Below are 19133 nucleotides of genomic sequence, written 5' to 3'. Positions count from 1 at the left end.
GAAAAGGCACGAGTGCAGCAAGGGACAGGCTCTCCCCTGTACTTTATTTACAGGGGAGGGGGGCGGAGGGATTGGCAGGAGCTCCCCCTACCCCGCGTGTGTCTATAAGCATCGCGTCGTTCCCCTTTCAGCTGCTCCCACGATGCGGGGCTCAGCCGGGGGTCGCCCCCACCAGCCCCCTTTGCAACCTAGGGATACCAGCAGCGCGTCGCTGCCGCCCCCCGTAGCCCTGCAGGGGCCCGAGCAGCTGTCCTGTCCCGTCCCGTCCTGTCCCGCCCGGCCTGGGGCGGCTGTTACCGTCCGGCGCACGCCGCCCGAGCTGCTCCCGCCGCAGTCGCTGCTCACCCCGGTGCAGGCGGCGGGCCCCGGAGCCCCAGGGCGGGCTGGCAGCAGCGCGCTGCCCCGCACGCTCCGCACTGCCTGGCCCCGGCGCACCCGGGCCCGGAGCCTCTCCCCGTACAGGGCGCAGCCGGGACCTTCCACCATCCCGGAGCCGCTCAAATCTCCCGCTCGGTGGCTGCCCCGCCCCCGTCTCCGCAGCGCCCTGCAGGAGGAGGAGGCCCGTAGCTTACGACTGGGGTGGGGCAAACTGGAGGCTCGCCCGCCCTCTCTGTCCAGGAGCTAGCTGGGACCTCCCATCCCTGTTAGGGAACTTGCCAACTTTCTACTGGCCGAAAACCAAACACCCTTGCCCCGCCCCTCCTCTGAGGCCCCGCCTCCTGCTCACTCCATTCCCCCCATTGCTCAGGCAGGGTGTTGGTGTGCGAGCGGGGGAAGGCTCCGGCTGGGGGTGCGGGCTCTGGGGTGCCACTGGGGATGAGGGGATTGGGATGCAGGGGCTGAGGCTGAAGGGTTCAGAGGGCGGGAGGTGGATCAGGGCTGAGGCAGGGGGTTGGGACATGGGAGGGAAGCAGGGGGGCAGGCTCCAGGCAGTGATTACCTCAAGCAGTTCCTGGAAGCAGTGGCATGTCCCCTTTTGGCTCCTACACGGAGGTGTGGTCAGGCATCTCTGCACACTCCCCCATCCACAGGTGCAGCCCCCTCAGCTCCCATTGGCCGTGGTTCCCAGCCAATGGGAGCTGCAGGGCCAGCGCTTGGGGAGGGGCAGCGTGCAGAGCCCCCTGGTTACTCCTATGCATAGGAGCCACAGAGGTGACGTGCTGCTGCTTCCAGGAGCCGCATGGAGCCATGGCAGGCAGGGTGCCTGCTTTAGCTCTGCTGCACCACTGACCAGACTTTTAATGGCCCGGTCAGCGGTACTGACCACAGCTGCCAGGATCCCTTTTCAACCAGGCATTCCAGTCCAAAACTGGACACCTGGCAACTCTAATCTTTTTGCAATGGTCAAAGGTGGCTTCCTGCCCTGGATCTGTGCAAAGGGACCAAATGGGATGCCTCTCTGCATCTCTAGGTGTCAGAATTCTTTAAGAATCTGGCTCTAAATGCCTAAATCTCTTTTGAAATGAAAATATACTTTTTTTTTTTTTTTTGAATGTATTATTAGTGGGGAAGCAAAAACAATTGGTCCTTGTGTCCGCCCCCTACTTGAAGATTACAGTTTTTGCTTTTTTTTCTCTTTTTTGTGAAAAGAGACAGAAAACAAAAAAAAAAAAAAGAGAGAGAGGAGAGAGAGAGAGAGATTATTTACACTTGGATTTGCATTTTTGCTTTTCAAGCAAGGAGACCAAGGCACATGAGCATCCTGCCAGAGACTGGCTCAACAGCAGCTGACACACCTTGCAACAGGTGTCAGGACGTGCATCCCTATCATCCATGAAGTGGCCTAATGGGCTTCAACCCCAAACCTGAGCCTAGCCCATTCTGCACACCCTCAGCCCCAGCTGGAATCTAGGCCAGCATTCAAATGTCATAAATGGACCCTGTCTCTTTAAAGGGACAAAATGTAGGATCTGAATTTCCCACCACCAGAACTTCATGTCAGCCAGCATCCAGATCTTGAGTCTTTGTCCCATCAGCATGAGAAAAGGTGGTGGGACATGGTAAGGAAGGCACATCCATCCAGGCATTTTGTTGATCTGTCACAATGAAAGGTTCCAAAACAAAAAAAAAACAAACAAAAAAAAAAGGACTGGAGCTGCTGACCTAACACATCATTTCTTTTTTTTGTTTTCTCCCAGGTCCTGTGGCTCTCTCATGAATTCTTTCCTATTTTCATTGTAATGCTGTATCCTAGATAATGATTCCTGGATATTATCATATGAATCCCTGAATGGTGACATAAGCACTGCTATTGCACGTGTTTATCCACACAATCTCAGGGCCCTCTGAAAAGAAGAGGAGACACCTGGGTGGAATTGCAAATTTCATAGCCAAATCAAGAGTGTCGACAGGCAAACTTTAAATGTGTATTTAAAAAAAAATCCCTGGCAATCTCAGGAGCATCCCCACATATGTTTTAATAATCACTAGGGGAAAATATACTTTAGAAATTATTAACATGATTTGGACTGTATGTGACCTGGCACAAGAACTGGGAACAGAACCAAAGAATTCTGACTTCTAGTCCTCTATGCTAAACACAGGGCAACACTGCTCACGCATTTGTGCATACTTTAGGAGACTTGTTGACCCTCTCCGCACCCCTGCTGCATATACCTATACTTTTCAAGGATGTGTGAATAAATTGCTAAATACAGTACTTTCCAAAAGAAGCAGGTCAGAAAAGATAGCATATGGATAACTTTGCTTATGCTGTCTGTTTTCTTTTACTTCAAGGTTTTGTAGCCATTGTAGGCAACATTATATCATAGTCAGATATTATACAAAGCCCAACTGAAGATTCCCTATAAATAAATCATATGACATATTGCCCAGAAAATTAAAAAGTGTATGATGTGGTGTATGTCATTATGAATATCTATAGCTGGTTGTTTAATAAGCATGCTGATTCAGAAGCTATTGAGATCAATTAGTAATTGAAAAAACAAGGTTTGACAAATTGACTATTATTGGCCAGAGAATTAAACTCCCTAGCCAGAGGAAGCAACTGCCAATGTTCAGGGGCAAGGTGTGAATCTCAGCCCTCTCTCTCTGCTTTCCCTGCACCCTACTTTGGTGCTCCAGCCAAAATTTACAAAAAATGGGTCCTAATGTTAGGTTCATAAATTCATATTTAGGCATCTTAAAAAGTAGTGAGACCAGCAGCTCCCATTTACTTGCTAATCAAAATGTGTTCCCCCCCCGAAAAAATTGTTTATAATTGGACATTTTATAAATGTCCATAACTATCCTGTTATGACATGTTACAACAGATCAGGTTTTAACTGTCATATCCAGTTACAGGGGAAGGAGGTGTATCCATGGCTTCAATAAGAACCATTTAATAAGGATATCTTTACTTTCTTACTCTTCTCACATAGACTAATTAATTTTATTTTAACAAGGTGATCTGTAGTGACCCTCTCTTCACATACACTTTCATTCCCTTTCTGATTGAACTCTAGTTGTATCCAAACCATTATTAGTGAGCATTATATTTTATTTGGTGATACTTTGTAAACAGTCTGGAGTTTGTTCTCATTAAGAGAAACATTTAAGGATACAAATACCTTAAAGGGAAAGGATGCAATGAAAAGCACTGCAACAGACACTGGGTTGACACTTTTATACTTTAAAACAAATGCCAAATATTGAACTTTGTAAATCTCTGTGTTTTTGTTCCATGGTGAAAAGTACAAGTACATCAATGACAGCAGTTTTATAAACAACAGCAGCTGAGTGAAAATAGTGGTCATACAGTTTTCTAATTACATTGGAGGTGTAGTGAAGATCAAACATGTAAAACTGTTTGTGTTTTACAGGGTGATAAGTAGAATCATCCTAGCTGCTGTGATAACGGAAATACTTTTGAATGTTAGGAAATTCAAAATTGTGGTCCTCAAGTTTTAACCATGTACTTGGCATTTACTTGGGCTACGAGGTGAGGGTGGGGTATTTTTTTTCCAAATAGTTAGTATTAACAGAACACAGTTGAACAACACACAAATAAAACATCTTTGACAACGTTTTCTGTGGTCCATTGTTAAAATGTAGAATATTGTTGTGAAAAGAGATAGGGCACTGTATTTTGGATCTGCAAAATCCAGTGGCAAAGAGAAACAGCCCTTCCCAAGGGTAAGTCTATTTGCAGAATTTAAAGAACAAGTTTAATTGTTTGGTCATTTCACATAATGCTATCCTTCCTTTGTGTTGTTACATCAGCAGGACCACATCATTCAGAGGTACTGTGATAACAGATGTGGAAAATGGTGGCAAACCTAAATGTTTACTATTTCAGTAAACATTTAGGACCTACTTTTTTAAATCTGCAAGTGAGGAATTCCACAAATGTGCTTACAGTTCCACACAATTATTGTAACTGTGTGTGAAAATTGTGCAACTGTGCAAATACTTATTTATGTATCTAACTGGAAATTGGATGCAGTTACCTAATTTGTGTAGGCATTTGTAATAATTGCATGCAGAAATTAGGCATACACTGCACAAACATTTTTGTACACACAATTGCATGCATATGGTTTTTGAAAACAAACCTTGAATATGTTATCCCACATATGAGCTCACTGGGAAAAAACCACAATAGAATGACATTTTTCCTTTTTGAAAATCATGTTTCCCAGGGTTATATAGAAAATGTATGTATCCCTTTTTGTTGTCTGTTTCCCAAGATTTGTATATGAGGCCTGATTCTCCACTCTATTGTACAAGTTTTATGTTGGTGTAGCATGGGCATAAAACTTGTGTAACATAGTGGAGAATAAAGCCAGCTAATTCCTCTAACCTTGAAGTCATTTCCACTGCCTTACTTTGATTTTCTATAGTTCATCAATGTCCTAAGAACAAAACAATTAAAAATCCATAAAAAGTACAATTTATCAAAAGTTTAAAAAGAAGTAGTAAGAAACAAAGGGATGTGTTGAAACAGAGAAATCTAAATTAATATAATTTAAAAATAATTTATAACCTCTTCTATTTCTCTGAAAACAACACACACAGAACCGACTTTTCCAAACCTAATAGTCATAAAGGCAATTTTAACAGTGAGATCCTTCATATGGCCATAACCTTTTTTTCTTCTGGGATGGTGAAAGTATACAGTGAAAGCAGACATTCATGTGGGTGAAAACAATGTTAGATAAGAAAGCATAAGCAAGGCTGACATGATCCATTACATGGTTGCCTAGGAAGCTTATGAGAGGGGTGAAACACACACAAAATTGCATACCATGTAATCCTAATGAAATCCTTTCTAAACCTTGTAAAAACATTCCCAAATCCTTCTAAATGAAGTCTGTTAATGCAATTAATCCAAAATTGTGGTATTAAAGCAGCTTACCCTGTTCATGGAGCCATGAACCTGCTCGTCTTGGCTGAAGGTTATGTACAGTCCACAGAGATGCAAAGTTAAATCACTCTTTGGTTATTAGCCCATAATATAAATTACATCATGTATGGTATGAACCCCTGTTTGTGGAAAGCCAATTTAATTCTATTACACAAACTATACTATTCTGATTTACTCTGTTGTTGAAGGATAATACAGTAGTTATTGTAAAGTAAATTTAAAAAAAAAAAGTGGAGATAGGAGGTTCCGAGTAAACCACAGTAAAATCTCTATGGCTGAAATAGCGAGTTTAACTGTGTTGTGATTTTCAAGTTGAGTGTGAGCTAGTTTGTATTTTTTAAATGTTGCAGTCAAGATAAAATGTAACCGTAACTGATATGATATCATCAATATGACTTTACACTGATAGTAATAAAACTCATTTGCATCAATGGATTATAAACAACAGTGATAATTTAAAGTCACTGGAGTTATCACAATTTACACCTGCTGAAGATCTGGCCCAAGATTAACATAATTTTAGGATTCTAACTAATATATTAAAGACAAGAGCTTTCTCATTTAATTGTAAAAGTTATGGTTTGTATATCCACCTTGATCAAGGGCCCACTGGGAAACTCATACAATATAAATATGCATTCACTTATGTAATACAAAGTTACTCCTATTTTGAGGTTCTCATAACCACCTCCTTGAGCTATGGGCTCATGATTAACAATATAACACTTGAGATGCAGTACAGAACTAATCTCTGCTGACAGTGATTCCCTGTGTGGCCTTGATCAAGTCACTTATTGCTCTTTAGGTAAAATCTTTTCCCATTTATTTACCTTCCTTAAAGAGTATTAATTAGTTTATGTTTGTACAGTGTTCTAAAGAAGTAAAGCAGTATATGTAAGGGGTTTAGATTATTACTAAATATCTAGGGTGAAATCCTGGCTCCATTGAAGTCTACAGGAGTTTTGTTATTGAATTCAATGAAGCCAGGAGTTCACCCAAAGAGTTTTAACAAAACCTACTTTTGGTCCTGCTATAGCTGATAGGACACCTCATTTGCACAGTGCCTAGCACAATATTCAAAAGATGTGGACACTGGTTTAGCAACACCATGCTCTGGGCTCTTCAGCAGGCTCTGGGGAAGGCATCAGGACATCAAGCTTACTACAAAGCTAGATTACAGTTATAATAGCTCTATTGTATGGCAGTGAAATGTGGACACTGAAGAAGGCTAAAAAGCACTGGATTGACCTTTTCAATTCTTGTCATCTTCATCAGCTGCTTCATATTAAGTACCAGGATAATATCAACAACGAGGATATTTGTAGCTGAACCCACCAGGTGACTAAAAATTACCCTGATTATGGAACCACTCATTAATGGCTCCATAGTTCATATTGCAGCTGCAGTTTTATGGTAGACTCTGTCTTCATACCCCTGACAGGTGCACTGAAAAAATGTTTTTAACTGAACTATTTTCTGAATAAATTTATTAGAGTACAGAAGAATTTTTAGCTTTTTGAATCCTCCAGGCAAATTTTATTCAAATTATTTGATGCTTAAAAATGAAAGTTTAAAAAAAATTCTCAATAACTATATTTTTCCATCTTTTAAAAAAGCTTGATTGCAACATATCAAACTTTAAATGTTAAATAATACCAAAATCCAATCTGTCCACTAAAACACTTTGAAAAGATTTATTTATAAAAATTGTGTGTATTGTCTTTTATGGTGCTATATACTATTTTAGGAAAAAATGAAGGAGAAGAAGAGATGTGGATGAGTAGGGCCCTACCAATTTCAGGGTCCATTTTGGTCAATTTCATGGTCATAGGATTTAAAAAATCATAAATTCCATGGTTTCAGCTATTTAAATTTGAAATTTCACGATGTTGTAATTGTAGACATCCTGATCCAAAAAGGAGTTTGGGGGGGTTACATGGTTATTTTAGGGGGGGTTATGGTACTGGTACCCTTACTTCTGCACTGTTGCTGGTGATGCCCTTCAGAGCAGGGCAGCTGGAGAGTGGTGACTGCTGGACAGGAAGGCAGAGTCGCTGCCAGCAGCAGCGCAGAAATAAGGATGGCATGGTATGGTATTGCCAGTCTTACTTCTGTGCTGCTGCCTGCAGTGCTGGGGCCTCACTCAGCAACCGCCGCTCTCCAGCCACCCAACTCTGAAGGTAGCAGTGCAAAAGTAAGGGTGGTAATACCAAGACCCCCCCCTAAAGTAACCTTGCAACTCTCCCCCACACCCATCCCCACCGCCCACAACTCCCATTTGGGTCAGGACCCCCAATTTGAGAAACTCTGGTCTCACCCATGAAATTGGTATATTATAGGGTAAAAGCACACAAAAGATCAGATTTCATGGGGGGAGACCAGATTTCACAGTCCGTGATGTGTTTTTCCTGGATGTGAATTTGGTAGGCCCCTATGGATGAGTCAATTATGAGAACCAGGAACTTTTTTTTAAAGGTGTGGTCTTAAACTTTGTGAAAAATTTGCAGGGCTAGAGATACTGCACTTGGAAGGAAAAATCTTCTTATTCACCAGTAGTGAGTACATTGTTCAAATCCCTAAATATTGACATATCAGTAATAGAATGTTAATTTATTATATTAAGTAAAGGGTTAATCATATTTATAGCTATAAGTCATGTCTCTACCTCAGCTTCTGTCTTTTCTTTACTAAATCAATAATCATCCCTGGCAATCCTTATCAATGCTTGTTTCACAAGTTAGTCCTCAGTATGGTAACCTTACTATGCATATAAAACTGGCATAGTAAATTAGCAGTGAATTATCTTTCAAACACTGAGAATCATATTTATTTCCTAAAGGACCTCTGTGCTCTGTAAAGCTCCTTTTGTCCCCTTGCTGAACTAGGATATTTGAATCGAGGTTCATTAAGTCTGGCACACTTTGGTTATGTGTGAACCCTAAGAGACTGTGCTTTTCAGATATTAAATATGAAACCTGGCTTGATTGTGTCCTTACCATTTTATATTTCATTAGGAAAACACCCAGAATATCTGTATCCATCTTGTTTTAAACTGATAATTGACAAGACTTGTTCATTCAGAAATAAACTTAAAACTTGCTTGTGTATAAGTTAGGGCCTTATAAACCACCTTTCATTAATATGATCAAATCTTATGTCAACTTAGTTTTATTTGAATCAGGATATTGACACTTCCCTATTTAAACCACACTAGAAGAGTCTCTGTGTACCAGGGTTGCAATTCTCAATATAGCTCTTTCAGTAACTAAATGGTCTGGCACCAGGGCCCTCCAGGAGTTTTATTGGAATAGGTCAGTTGACCTGGTTAATCCCACTTTTATCCAGACTACATAATATGCTATTTCTCTAGTATAAACAAAATAAGTGTTCCTATATTACCTGGGAAATTCTAAAAATAAACATTGTACAGCACTACCACTTGTTGCTGGAGGCATTTGGATATTAATTTTCTTTCAACACAGGTTTGTAATCCTGAGATCAAAATAAAGTATTCCCGACCTACCCTCCCAGCCTTTTCTGGTTGTTTCAGTTGCTTTTGTGGTAACTTTTGTCTTTTTAAAATCATATTTTACACTTTTATTAAAGAGTAGTCTTAAACTGTTTTATTTTCTGATTAGAAAGTGCAGCATGCAAGTTAATCTGGGAGAATTGTCAGGTAAGAATAACAAATACTCTTTCTGGACAAAACTTTAAGAGATATATAAATATTCCTAATTCTTAATGTTTGACTGGATGGATCCCAGCATCTCAGGTCATTATAATTTGAATCATGACCTTTGTTACTCTAAAGGTAGTTTTCCTAGGATTAGAAAGCAGAGCTGGAGAAAAGGGAATATCTCAACACATGAATTCCCTGAGAAATGTCTGAAAATGTTCAAAGACCTTCTTAAATTGCATAGACATATTAGGCAAGATCATGTGTGCTTCCAAATTTATTCTTGTAAATGTGTTAGGCCCCAAAGGACTGTTTCTTTTGTTCTAATATTATAAATGAAGTATTAGAGATGGGTGGTCATGAGCTGAATTAGATTTAGAAATAAAATAAATCAAAACTCAGAACAAAAACACATAATATATATATATAAAAAAAACTAGTGACAAAGGCCCCATGTTCTACTCCCAAATAAATTCCCAATCCTGCGTTTAGATACTTGGATCCTGTAGTAGGCTATACCTCTCTAACACACCTTTGGGGAGAGGATGGGCACTGCTCCAGTCTCAGAGGGCACAGACCTCCAGCATCCGTCCCCTTACACCTGGCCCACGAAAAAGCAGGATTTCAGGAGCTAAAGGCAGGGGGAGGGGAGTACAAGCTCTTCTCCTTTCTGAGAGGAGCAAGGCCTTCCAGCCATTTCTCTAAGCTACAGGCTTATCTTCTAGAGGCCAGGAAGCTTTGAGTTGCAGTCCTGCTCAGTTAGTGTATCACGTGCAATTGAGCAGGGACCTCCCTTTTAAGGACCTGGCCTCCTCCAGGCTTGACAGACCTCACAGGTGCCAGGGGGTTGGTGCTCACTGTGCCCAGAGGATCTCATTAACTCCTTTCTGACTGGGATGGGGATCTGACTCACCACAGACCCATTAGCACAGATCCCTCCACTTGTTCACAGTACCATAGTCTAATTCAGGGTCACAATGTAAATTCATTTGGAGAAGGAAAGCTGACAATGATGAGCAACTGCCTCGGGGTGCAATCAGCAGAATTATTGAAACTGAGGATCCACAGGATACAAATGGACAAACCATACAGAATAACTTTGTGAGCAGCATCCTGACTTTCTGCTGCATCCTGAGGCCCAATCCAGTGCCGTATGTCAACAAATTAGGGATGCAGCCAGTAGCACCACCCAAATTAACTAAGAGTTATACCCTGTGTTTGGAAAAAAAGCCCATCACCTAAAATCACAGATATAATTTAATTCAGAGGATAAAATAGTAAGCCATTTAAGAAACAAGCAGCTCCTCCAGGCTATCTGCATGCTGAAAGAGACAGTATATAGAAAAATGAGTCTTTGCTAACTGGAGAGCTGCAGAAACAGGGAGCAACCACTCTATGCAGTATACTTGCATAGTATTCAAACCATTCCAGGTGAATGATAGTGCTGTTCTGAGCTGGGTTCACTTATCTTGAATGTTCTATGTCAGAGGCTTAACATCCTCTAGAGAAAATACACAGCAAGGGGAGGAGGAGAACTTTGGATGAAGAATCTGCTGTTTCTACTTGGTTGGGCTTTCAGACTCAGCAGAAAAACCATGGGGGAAAAGCATATATTGAAAGTAACAGCACAAATATATTATAAGATCCAACAAACTTTAATAACAGAGCTTTATTACAGTTCAACTGGGGATTGTATTGCAAAATACAAACAAGGGGGTCCATCATGGGTCGGGGGTGAAGCTTCCCTTGGGGGATGCTAGCTCCCTGTCCCGCCTTTTCTGCCTGCGGCCCCACCCACATTTCCCTCACACTGTGCCCCAGGCTCTGGCCCCTCCCCTGCCCCTCCACCTGCCTCCCTACCTGCCACCCCACACCACTCACTGTGCGTGTCCCTCCCTCCTTTTCTCTTGTTCTGGTGACAGCAGGGGGTCTCGCTTTCCAACTGGGCAGCCTATGGCTGGGCACTGAGACTGTATTTCTGAGGTGCTTGACACTGGCAGAGGCTTGTTGCCCAGCTCTGCAAGCCAGGGCCATTGACTGGTGCCTCTCTCTGGGGGGCAGGAGCCTGGCTTAGGCCCAACATTTGGACCCAGTAATGGAGGAGGTGAAGCTGCTGAGCCTGCTGTGAGTCTGGGTTGAGGGAAAGCTGACAGGATTCACTCCAGATCCACCAGAGCTGTGACTCCTGCAATGCCCTCCAATGCAATACCAGGGCATCTCTCTGACTGGCCAGCCCAGGGACCCTGCTGCCCCAGAGCCCCATCACTCAGAAATGCACTTCCTGAACAACTTTAGGCAAGGCCCATCATAGCCATCTCCAGCCCCATAGCAGGCACCAGGAGCTGCCATTACAGGATGCAAGCAGTGAGCAGCGGCAGGGGGATTGAGTGAGCGGGGAGAAGGAGAGGAGAGACAGGGCAAGTGGCAGCAAGTGGGCTGAGCAGAGAGGGAGGGGAAAGAGAGGATGGATGCAGCAAATGGCCACAGTATGGGATAAGCGGGGAGGGTGTGGAGCAGGGCGGGGAGAGGAGGGAAGCAGCAAGGGGCAGCAGGAACCTCTAGAGAGGGGGCTGGAGTGAAGGAGAGCTGGATAGGAGCAGCCAGGCAGCAGCAGCCACTGGGGACCTTCGGGAAGGGGAGGAGCGAGGAGGAGAAGAGGCAGAGCCACCATGGCCCAGGCATCTCCCCAGGCCTATTATACCCACTGCCCATAAGGTCCATAGCAATTTCTGGGTTAGCATATACACCTTCTTTTTGCATCTCTGTTATACGAATACTCTGCTTCTTGGTCCTTGCTACAAGCCTTTATCAGTTGCCTGCATGTGTGCAGCACTCCATTTTAATTAGCCTCGAGATTCAAGGCTTAGATGGAATAGCAGGGGTCCATAATTATCTTCATGAACTAGTGATCTGCCCAGAAAATGAGGAATGAATAAAGTAATAGGCAGTCAGAGGGCACTGTTCAATCACAGAGAGGAGCTAGGAGAATGGAAGATAAACAAGCAGGTTTTTCACTGACTTTTTGGATCTCAAATTACTAAAAACAAAAACAAAAACCCCAAACAAACAAACAAACAAAAAGACCCCCCTAAAACAACCACCACTCATTTTTATTAACAAATTGCACCAATTTTAGACATAAACATATTTCTTGTCAGAGGATTTGGAATAGATGGTTTAGGTTAAAATTGCCTGGTGCCTATGGAGTGTTTTTTTTATTATTATTTTTACTGTATTTATTTAGGCATCCGTAGTATTTTTTGTGGTCTCCTATACAAGAAATATGCCTCCTAGCCATTATTTATAATTATGCTCTCCATATGGGAGGGGGACCTACTTTTTTCCATTTCAAGAGATTTAAGACACTAGGATTTAAATAATTGCTATTCACAAGATGGCCTTGACAAAAGGGCCCAGGATTATCTCTTTAGCAACTTCAGAATCAAAGCTGCATTATTGATATGAAGCTAAAAGGGCTTTGCAGTTCTTTATGTAATTAAAAGCAACTGTTATTATGGAAATTTCTCAGTGCAGCTGTTGTATCAGAAGAAAGATTGCACTCTTTTCTGTCAGTAATCCCTTTAAATCTCTGACATGATTCATAGCTCCTTATACACTGTCTGTAAATTAAACAGAACTGGCTGCCTTCCATAGGTAAATGTTATTTATTTATTACCTTCACTTTCACCTCCACAAGCAAGTTTTATAAGAGCATGGTAGCAGAACTTGAATTCAGTAGATGAAACAATGACAGAATTTCCTTTAATCAGTTTATTTTTGGTTTTCTTTTTTTCAGATCCCTCATTATTTCATGTGCCCAGAAATGTGATGGACACTCAAAGAAGCCATAGGAAGACAAACCCTGTCCCTAACAGCTTACAAATTTTGTACTTGACACAGCAATCAAGGATGACAGATATGAGGGACAGGATACAGTGTTGCTGAGTTTGGCCAAGGTTGGAGCCGGACTCATAATGACACTAGAAGTTTCAACCCTGCCTGGGGGAAAAGATCCTTCTGATTGGCTGCCTGCCATACCTGTTCACCACCTGGGGCATAGCAGCCAATCAGGGCTGCTGCAGCAGGTAGGCTGAGCTTTCCCCATCCCCTCAGGAGCCAAAAGAAGTTTGGGGTTGGGGAAGGGAGAAGCCCACACCATTCTCATTGTGGTGGTTAGGAGGAAGCAGAAAGAATTTAGCAGCTCCGAGTGGCTCTGTTCCCTCCACTGCACTCCCCTCATGTGAACAGTGCATCATTCTGCTCTTTGTTCCTCTCCATTCCCCTCTACAAGCAACTTTGCTTCTCCCCTCCCCCTCCCTGTCTGTCCTGGCAACAACCAGCATGGAGAGGAGAAGAGGGGAGTGAAGAACCCCAGGAGTTGCTGCCCCCCTCTGGAGCAGGGACCAGAGGTGAGGCTGGGGGCAGTGCAGATATAGGGGCTGAGGGGGTGCATAATAAATGTGGGAACTGGAGGATGAATAATTAATTGGAGGGCTGAGGGGAAAAATAATTAATTAGAATTGGGGGTTTGTGGAGAAGCTTGGTGCTCCTTACCATCTGGCTGGTTCAGGCAGGGAGGGAGAGCTCCTGCAGATTTGGGGACCAAAATCACCTTACTCCATACATTTGGGAGAGTGGGTGGCACTAAATGTCACATCTGTTGGGGATGGGTAGAGGGGGAGTTTAAAAATCAAATGTCAGCTGCCAAAACACCATGTGATGACTTTTTAAAAATAAATAAATAAATAAATAAAAATCTCATGGTTTTGGGGCCAATCTCATGATTTTTTAGTGTTTGGGATTGTCAGCCCTGGAGATGGGATGAGGGTTACAGCAATAGGATCACATGATTACTGAGGTTAGGCATTCATGTTTTGTATGTTTTTTGTTTTTGTTTTGTTTATTTTGTTTTCCTTGAGAGTATTTTTACAGTTTGAACAGTTTGCTGTGCTTGTACCTTTAACAAGCCTCTTTTGGACTCTTTGTATTGTGCCCCATCCCCCCTCCCCCTTGTGTGCTTTGTAAAATCTTTACATTTTGTACTAGTACATATTGTGGATTGTCACAGGCTGAGCATGTTTTTCTAATGGTCCTAGGCCCAGCCCTGACCCATCTCCCTCCACTCTTGGATTGTATGACTGAGAGAGCAAGTGACTGAGAGGCAGGCTGCTGTTAGTAGGAAGGAGAGCTAGCACAAGGACTGGCACTGTGTTTGGAGGCTTTCCAGAAACTGGAACAGGACCAATGGTGGTTTCCTCTGAGAAGGAGCTAGTGAAGGAGCCCAGGAAGGGTCTTTTGTAAGAAGCCAGAAAAGACCAGAGAGGAGGCCTAAGGCTGCGCCTCAGAAGGATATTAGGGGATGTAATAGGGTGGCCTGCCCCTTTAAGGGCCAGAGACCTTGGGCCAGTCAGCACCAGTCTACCAGTGCAGAGTTGGCCATAAGAGGAAGGAAGTCCAGAAATAGAGTGCTGGCTGGAGAGGGAAGCAGAAGGCAGTGAGGAGCTAGTGGCTCATAGAACATTCCAGGCTTGAGAAGGAGCAGGGAGCAACCCAGAGGAGCCAGGGAAGGGCTGAGGGGAGAGAGGAAGAGGAGCCTGGGAAGGTTGAAAGTGGAGCCCAGAGACTGGGCAGAAAAGCATGTGAATTGGAGAAGGGAAGACAGAGCCCTTGGTAAGAGGGGGCTGGGCCCAGTTTGAGAATGGGGCAAAGACTCTGTGTCTTGTGCTTGTTTTGGACTTGTAAGGACTGGAAGGGATGGACTTCTTGTTAATGGAATGTCTGAAGGGTTAAATGTAGGAGGGGAAACTGAGGCAGGACTGCTGCAGAGTCCACCCCTGGCCATGAGGGGGCACAGTGGAAGTGGCAACCCTGTAACAGGGAGAGATTTCTATACTGGGAAGTCAGGGGGAAAGGTCTGACATATGGACAGGCATTGTAGGAAGTGGCACTGAGAAACAGGGAAATAGGGTAGCCTTGGGTTTAACATAAACTCCTGCCTCCAGTTTAGTGTTGAAGTCTGGTGTAGTAGGAGGCCCCCATGCATGGCCCTACAGAAGTGGTATGGGAAATTGCTACACAAAGAGGCTAAGGAGTGCTGAGTCTGGGGAGTGCCAAATAAAAATCTGTTTTGTTTTTGTTTGATTTCCAAAAGGGAGGACCCTTGCTTTGACCAGAAATCCAATGCAACCAAGACCATATCAAACTATCCTACAGCAAGGAAAACAGAAGCACAAGATTATGACACAGGGAAATCGTGAACTGGAAGTGTTACAGAGCAATGATGGGGAAATGAAGGCAGTGATGCCAAATAGGTAAGAAGCCCTTTGTATGGACCATTATCTGAAAAACCTTGAGTTATGAGACTCTGTAGATCTCTGAACTAAATTTCTGATAATTACTCTCTTTCACTTGCAATATCTATAGATGACTCAATCCAAGCTAACTTAAATATGAGTCAACTGAAGGTAAATAGACTTTGCCCTCAAAATAGAAGAAAATAATTTATACTTTTTTCTAAGGTGTTCTTGATACTTACTGAGGACGTAATTGTTCTTTAGACTTTTGTGATGGCTATTACATTATTTTATTATTTTATTAACCAATGTCAGCAATGATCTCAGACACACAGAATAAACCATATAAAAACAGTCAGCCCTTCTTCCCTCCTAACAGAAAGCCATGAGAATAGATAGGTTTGAAACTACACCCATGAAATTAACATATTTTGGTTTTGACCAATGAGAAACGTAAGTTCCACATTTGTTGCTCTCCACTACGAACCACCTACCTTCATCTTTCAGAAGTTCAGGTCTATGGGCCAGATTGCCAGCTGGTGTAAATCTGTGGCTCTCCAAGGAAGAGAGTGGAAGGATGCTGATTTACACCAGCTGAGAATCTGGCTCTATGGATTGCTAGCAAGAGTATCTGTGCCAATTTTTAACTGTTGAAGCAGTTGCAGTCTCTCAGGTGGCCAGGCCAACTTTATAGATCAATGTCAACAACACTCAGAATTGCTGCCAGAAGCAAATAAAAAGGCAGTGAAGTTTTTAAATAATTGGTGTAATATGCTCCCTGTGGTTAACACAGCCAAGCAGGTGGGCAGCCTCATTTTGCATCAGCTGTATCTTCTAAGCAATCCACAAACAAAGGGTTGTGATAAATTGAGTTGGGAGGGAGGTGTCTGAGATACCATGGGGACTAGTGTTACAATTGGTCTTATTTAACATCTTCATTAATGATCTGGAAGAGGGATTAAGCAGCACATTAATTAAATTGGCAGATGTTACACAGAAGTAATTCCAAGGGTCCTCAATAGATTATGAATGTGAACAGATATTAACAAAACACAATTCAGTTTGGGGAAAATGTAATCTCATTGCCTGCAGCTATCTGAGTCACTTTGCTATTTGGATCTGTTTTCCTGTGGGTTTGCCACCCTTTCTAATTTGTATATCCAGTATGTTTGAACACTGTTGAATTTATAACCAACATTAATGAGAAAAGAGCAGCAGCCGCCATACAGGATACAAGAAAAGTGCTTGTTTTGGGTATAGAGGGATAATGGGGTAAGAAGGTTTCTTGCTTTTGAGAGGGAGTTTTGTTCAAAAACATCTCTGGAAACCCTAAAAGTGATCTGACCTAGGCTACAACTATCAGGAAAAATCACTGCAGATGTTTCACTACTGTGACAAAGCAGTTCCACAGACCAATTGGAAACATTTTGGACATATGTCCACTGATGATCCATGACGGCAGGCGACTGGACTCGATGACCTCTCGATGAGGTCCCTTCCAGCCCTAGAATCTATGATTCACAGATGCAGAATTACTGCTTTAGATACTTTCTCATCCTATCTGTGTCACCTCACTATCACCTGAATCTAGCTTGAGCCAGATCAACTTCAAGGTCCCTAATGGCAGTGGGAAAATAAAAAATCTGTACTTTCAAAGATTGATTACATTTAATCCTATATTCCTTTATATCCCTGTGATGGGATGGACACCCTACACTAGCACTGCAAGAGCTGAATTAAGCGAGGTGGGCCCAATCAGCTAATTAGGCTGCAAACCTAGGCTGGAGACAGCTAAATAAAGATAGGCTCACCCATGTATCAACAGACAGGGCCTGTATTAATCAAGGTAGCTGGCAGTAAAGAGGGGCTGCCGCTGGGAAAGACTGCAGGAAAGTAGGCTGTAGTCACTCCTTCAGTGGAGGAGACTTGGAGGCTGGCAAACACAGAGTGGAGGGAAGCCTAGGGAAACAGCTGCAAGAGGTAGGACTGTATAGGGACTGCGGCTGCTTGTTATAAGGTCCCTGGGTTAGAACCCACTATAGAGGGCAGGTCTGGGTTCCCCTACCAGCCAGTGGGAAGTGGCAAGGGTTTTGGAGGCACCAGTCAGAGGCGCAGGCCTGGAAAGACTGAATTCCCTGAAAGGGGAGGACTTTGGTGACCTGGCTGATGGGCTAAGCCACAGAGAGGAAGCTGCAGACCCAGGAGTGAGTAAGGAAGTAGAGCAAGACGAGACTGGAGAAGACTATACTGGAGGGAGAGCTCAAGCTGGCAGAGCTAATCCCCAGGACAGCCAGTAGGAGGTGCTGTTTGTGTGAGTAGACCCCATGACATCCCCCTATTACCATAATATTTGAGTATTTCACAATGTTTAATGAGCTTGAAATGAAAGTGTCTTAAGGCTTTCTCTTATCCTCAAAATGGATCAACCCACAGCCCAAGAAATCTCACTTTGTCTTGTAGCTGGCTAATCGGGTCAGGTGCTGTGGCACAAAAGAAAAGAACAGAAACACTGATGAGCTCATCCACCCTAGATGAAGTCTACGGGAGTCTCAACAACCCCTTGTTGCCAACAGTATGATGGATGGTGCTAGATCAACTGACCTCTGTTGTCCTCCCCATCATTAACTAACAAAACAATGTAGTCTCCATGATTTACCCACATTGAACGCCTGATTGAAAGTGATTAAGAAAATCTGAGATCTCTAAATGGAGCCAAAATTGCTCCTCTACAATATTTTCAGTAATCTGGTTTTGTATTTTCAGCCCAGATGGGAAAGAGAGCCTCCATCAACTGCATAACTTCTAGTTAAGTTAAAGCACATCTTTTTAGGAAGACTATCAAAGTTTATTTAAGGACTTCAAGTGATGGTGAATACATCACTTCTTTCTTTGGTAAGTTGTTCCAGTGGTTAATTATCCTTGGTTTCAGTTTGATTTTTGTCTCTCTTCAACTTCCAGGCAATGGCTCTTTTTAGCTCTTTGCTAAATTAAAGAGCTCTCTACCGTCATCTTCTCCCTTGCAACTGTTCTTAAATCATGATCTTGTCACATCTTAATCTTTCCTTTGAGAAGCTGAATAGAGTGAGCTTCTTAAGTATCTCACCATTAATCAGGTTTTTTTCAGACCCCAGATCATTTGTGTGGCTCTCTTGAAAGACTGGAAAGAGTTCAGAACATCCTCTTTGAAGTAAGGACACCAGAACTGGACACAATATTCCCGTGAGGTTCTCACCAATGCCATATATGGAGGTAGTTTCACTTCTGTACTTCTACTCAATATTCTCATGTTTATATCTCCAAAGGTCACATTAGCCATCTTAGCCACAGCATTACACTGGCAACTAATGTTGAGTTGATTGTCCTACATGTCTAGCAACTCTTCAAAATCACTGCTTTTCTGGATACGTATGTAAATATGAACTAAATTAATTGTTCTGAGATGTACAACCTTGAAGTTGGCTGTATTAAAATGCATGGTGTCACTGAGAGCAGCTTACCAAGTGATTCAGATCATGCTATATAACTGACCTGTCTCTGTCACTGTTTGGCACTCTATCAATTTTTGTATCATCTGAAAACTTTACCTGTGATGATCTGATATTTTTTTCAGCTTGTTGCTCAAGACATTGAATAGCAGTGGACCAAGAACAGATCCCTATGGAAAACCACTAGAAACATCCCAATTTGATAATGATTTGCCTTTGACAATTACTATTTGAAATCACTCCACTACCAGGTTTAAAAAAACAATATAGTACATATTAAATTATTAGAAAGTATACACTAAGACTTTAATCAA

At 42.7% G+C, this 19133-nt stretch overlaps 1 protein-coding gene and 1 long non-coding RNA gene across 6 annotated transcripts in view; one reads left to right on the top strand and one right to left on the bottom strand.

The window, feature by feature from the left end:
* The window catches only part of NEIL3 (nei like DNA glycosylase 3), a 30693-nt gene extending 30128 nt beyond the window's left edge, over positions 1-565 (bottom strand). The window contains exon 1 of one of the 3 annotated variants that reach the window (XR_005599258.1): positions 298-565. Coding sequence is in view for 2 of the 3 variants with exons in the window: in XM_039541267.1 (XP_039397201.1) it covers positions 298-486 (189 nt within the window). In the remaining variant the exon portion in view is untranslated. The remainder of the gene's footprint in view (positions 1-297) is intronic. The other 2 variants (XM_039541267.1, XM_039541268.1) reach the window with 2 other exon arrangements.
* A 12609-nt stretch (positions 566-13174) lies between these two features.
* On the top strand, positions 13175-18729 carry LOC120406825. Of its 3 annotated transcripts, none has more exons than XR_005599613.1 (4): positions 13175-13450; positions 15193-15352; positions 18098-18226; positions 18459-18729. It is a non-coding gene; the product is annotated as an uncharacterized LOC120406825 (long non-coding RNA). The 3 variants fall into 3 exon arrangements; XR_005599615.1 differs by having other exon boundaries at positions 18448-18729; XR_005599614.1 differs by lacking the exon at positions 13175-13450 and adding an exon at positions 14527-14711.
* The last annotated feature ends 404 nt before the right edge of the window (positions 18730-19133 follow it).

This window comes from Mauremys reevesii, linkage group 5 (assembly GCF_016161935.1).
Source record: "Mauremys reevesii isolate NIE-2019 linkage group 5, ASM1616193v1, whole genome shotgun sequence".
Classification (NCBI taxonomy): domain Eukaryota; kingdom Metazoa; phylum Chordata; order Testudines; family Geoemydidae; genus Mauremys; species Mauremys reevesii.
This window is presented reverse-complemented; position numbering and strand designations above follow the sequence as displayed.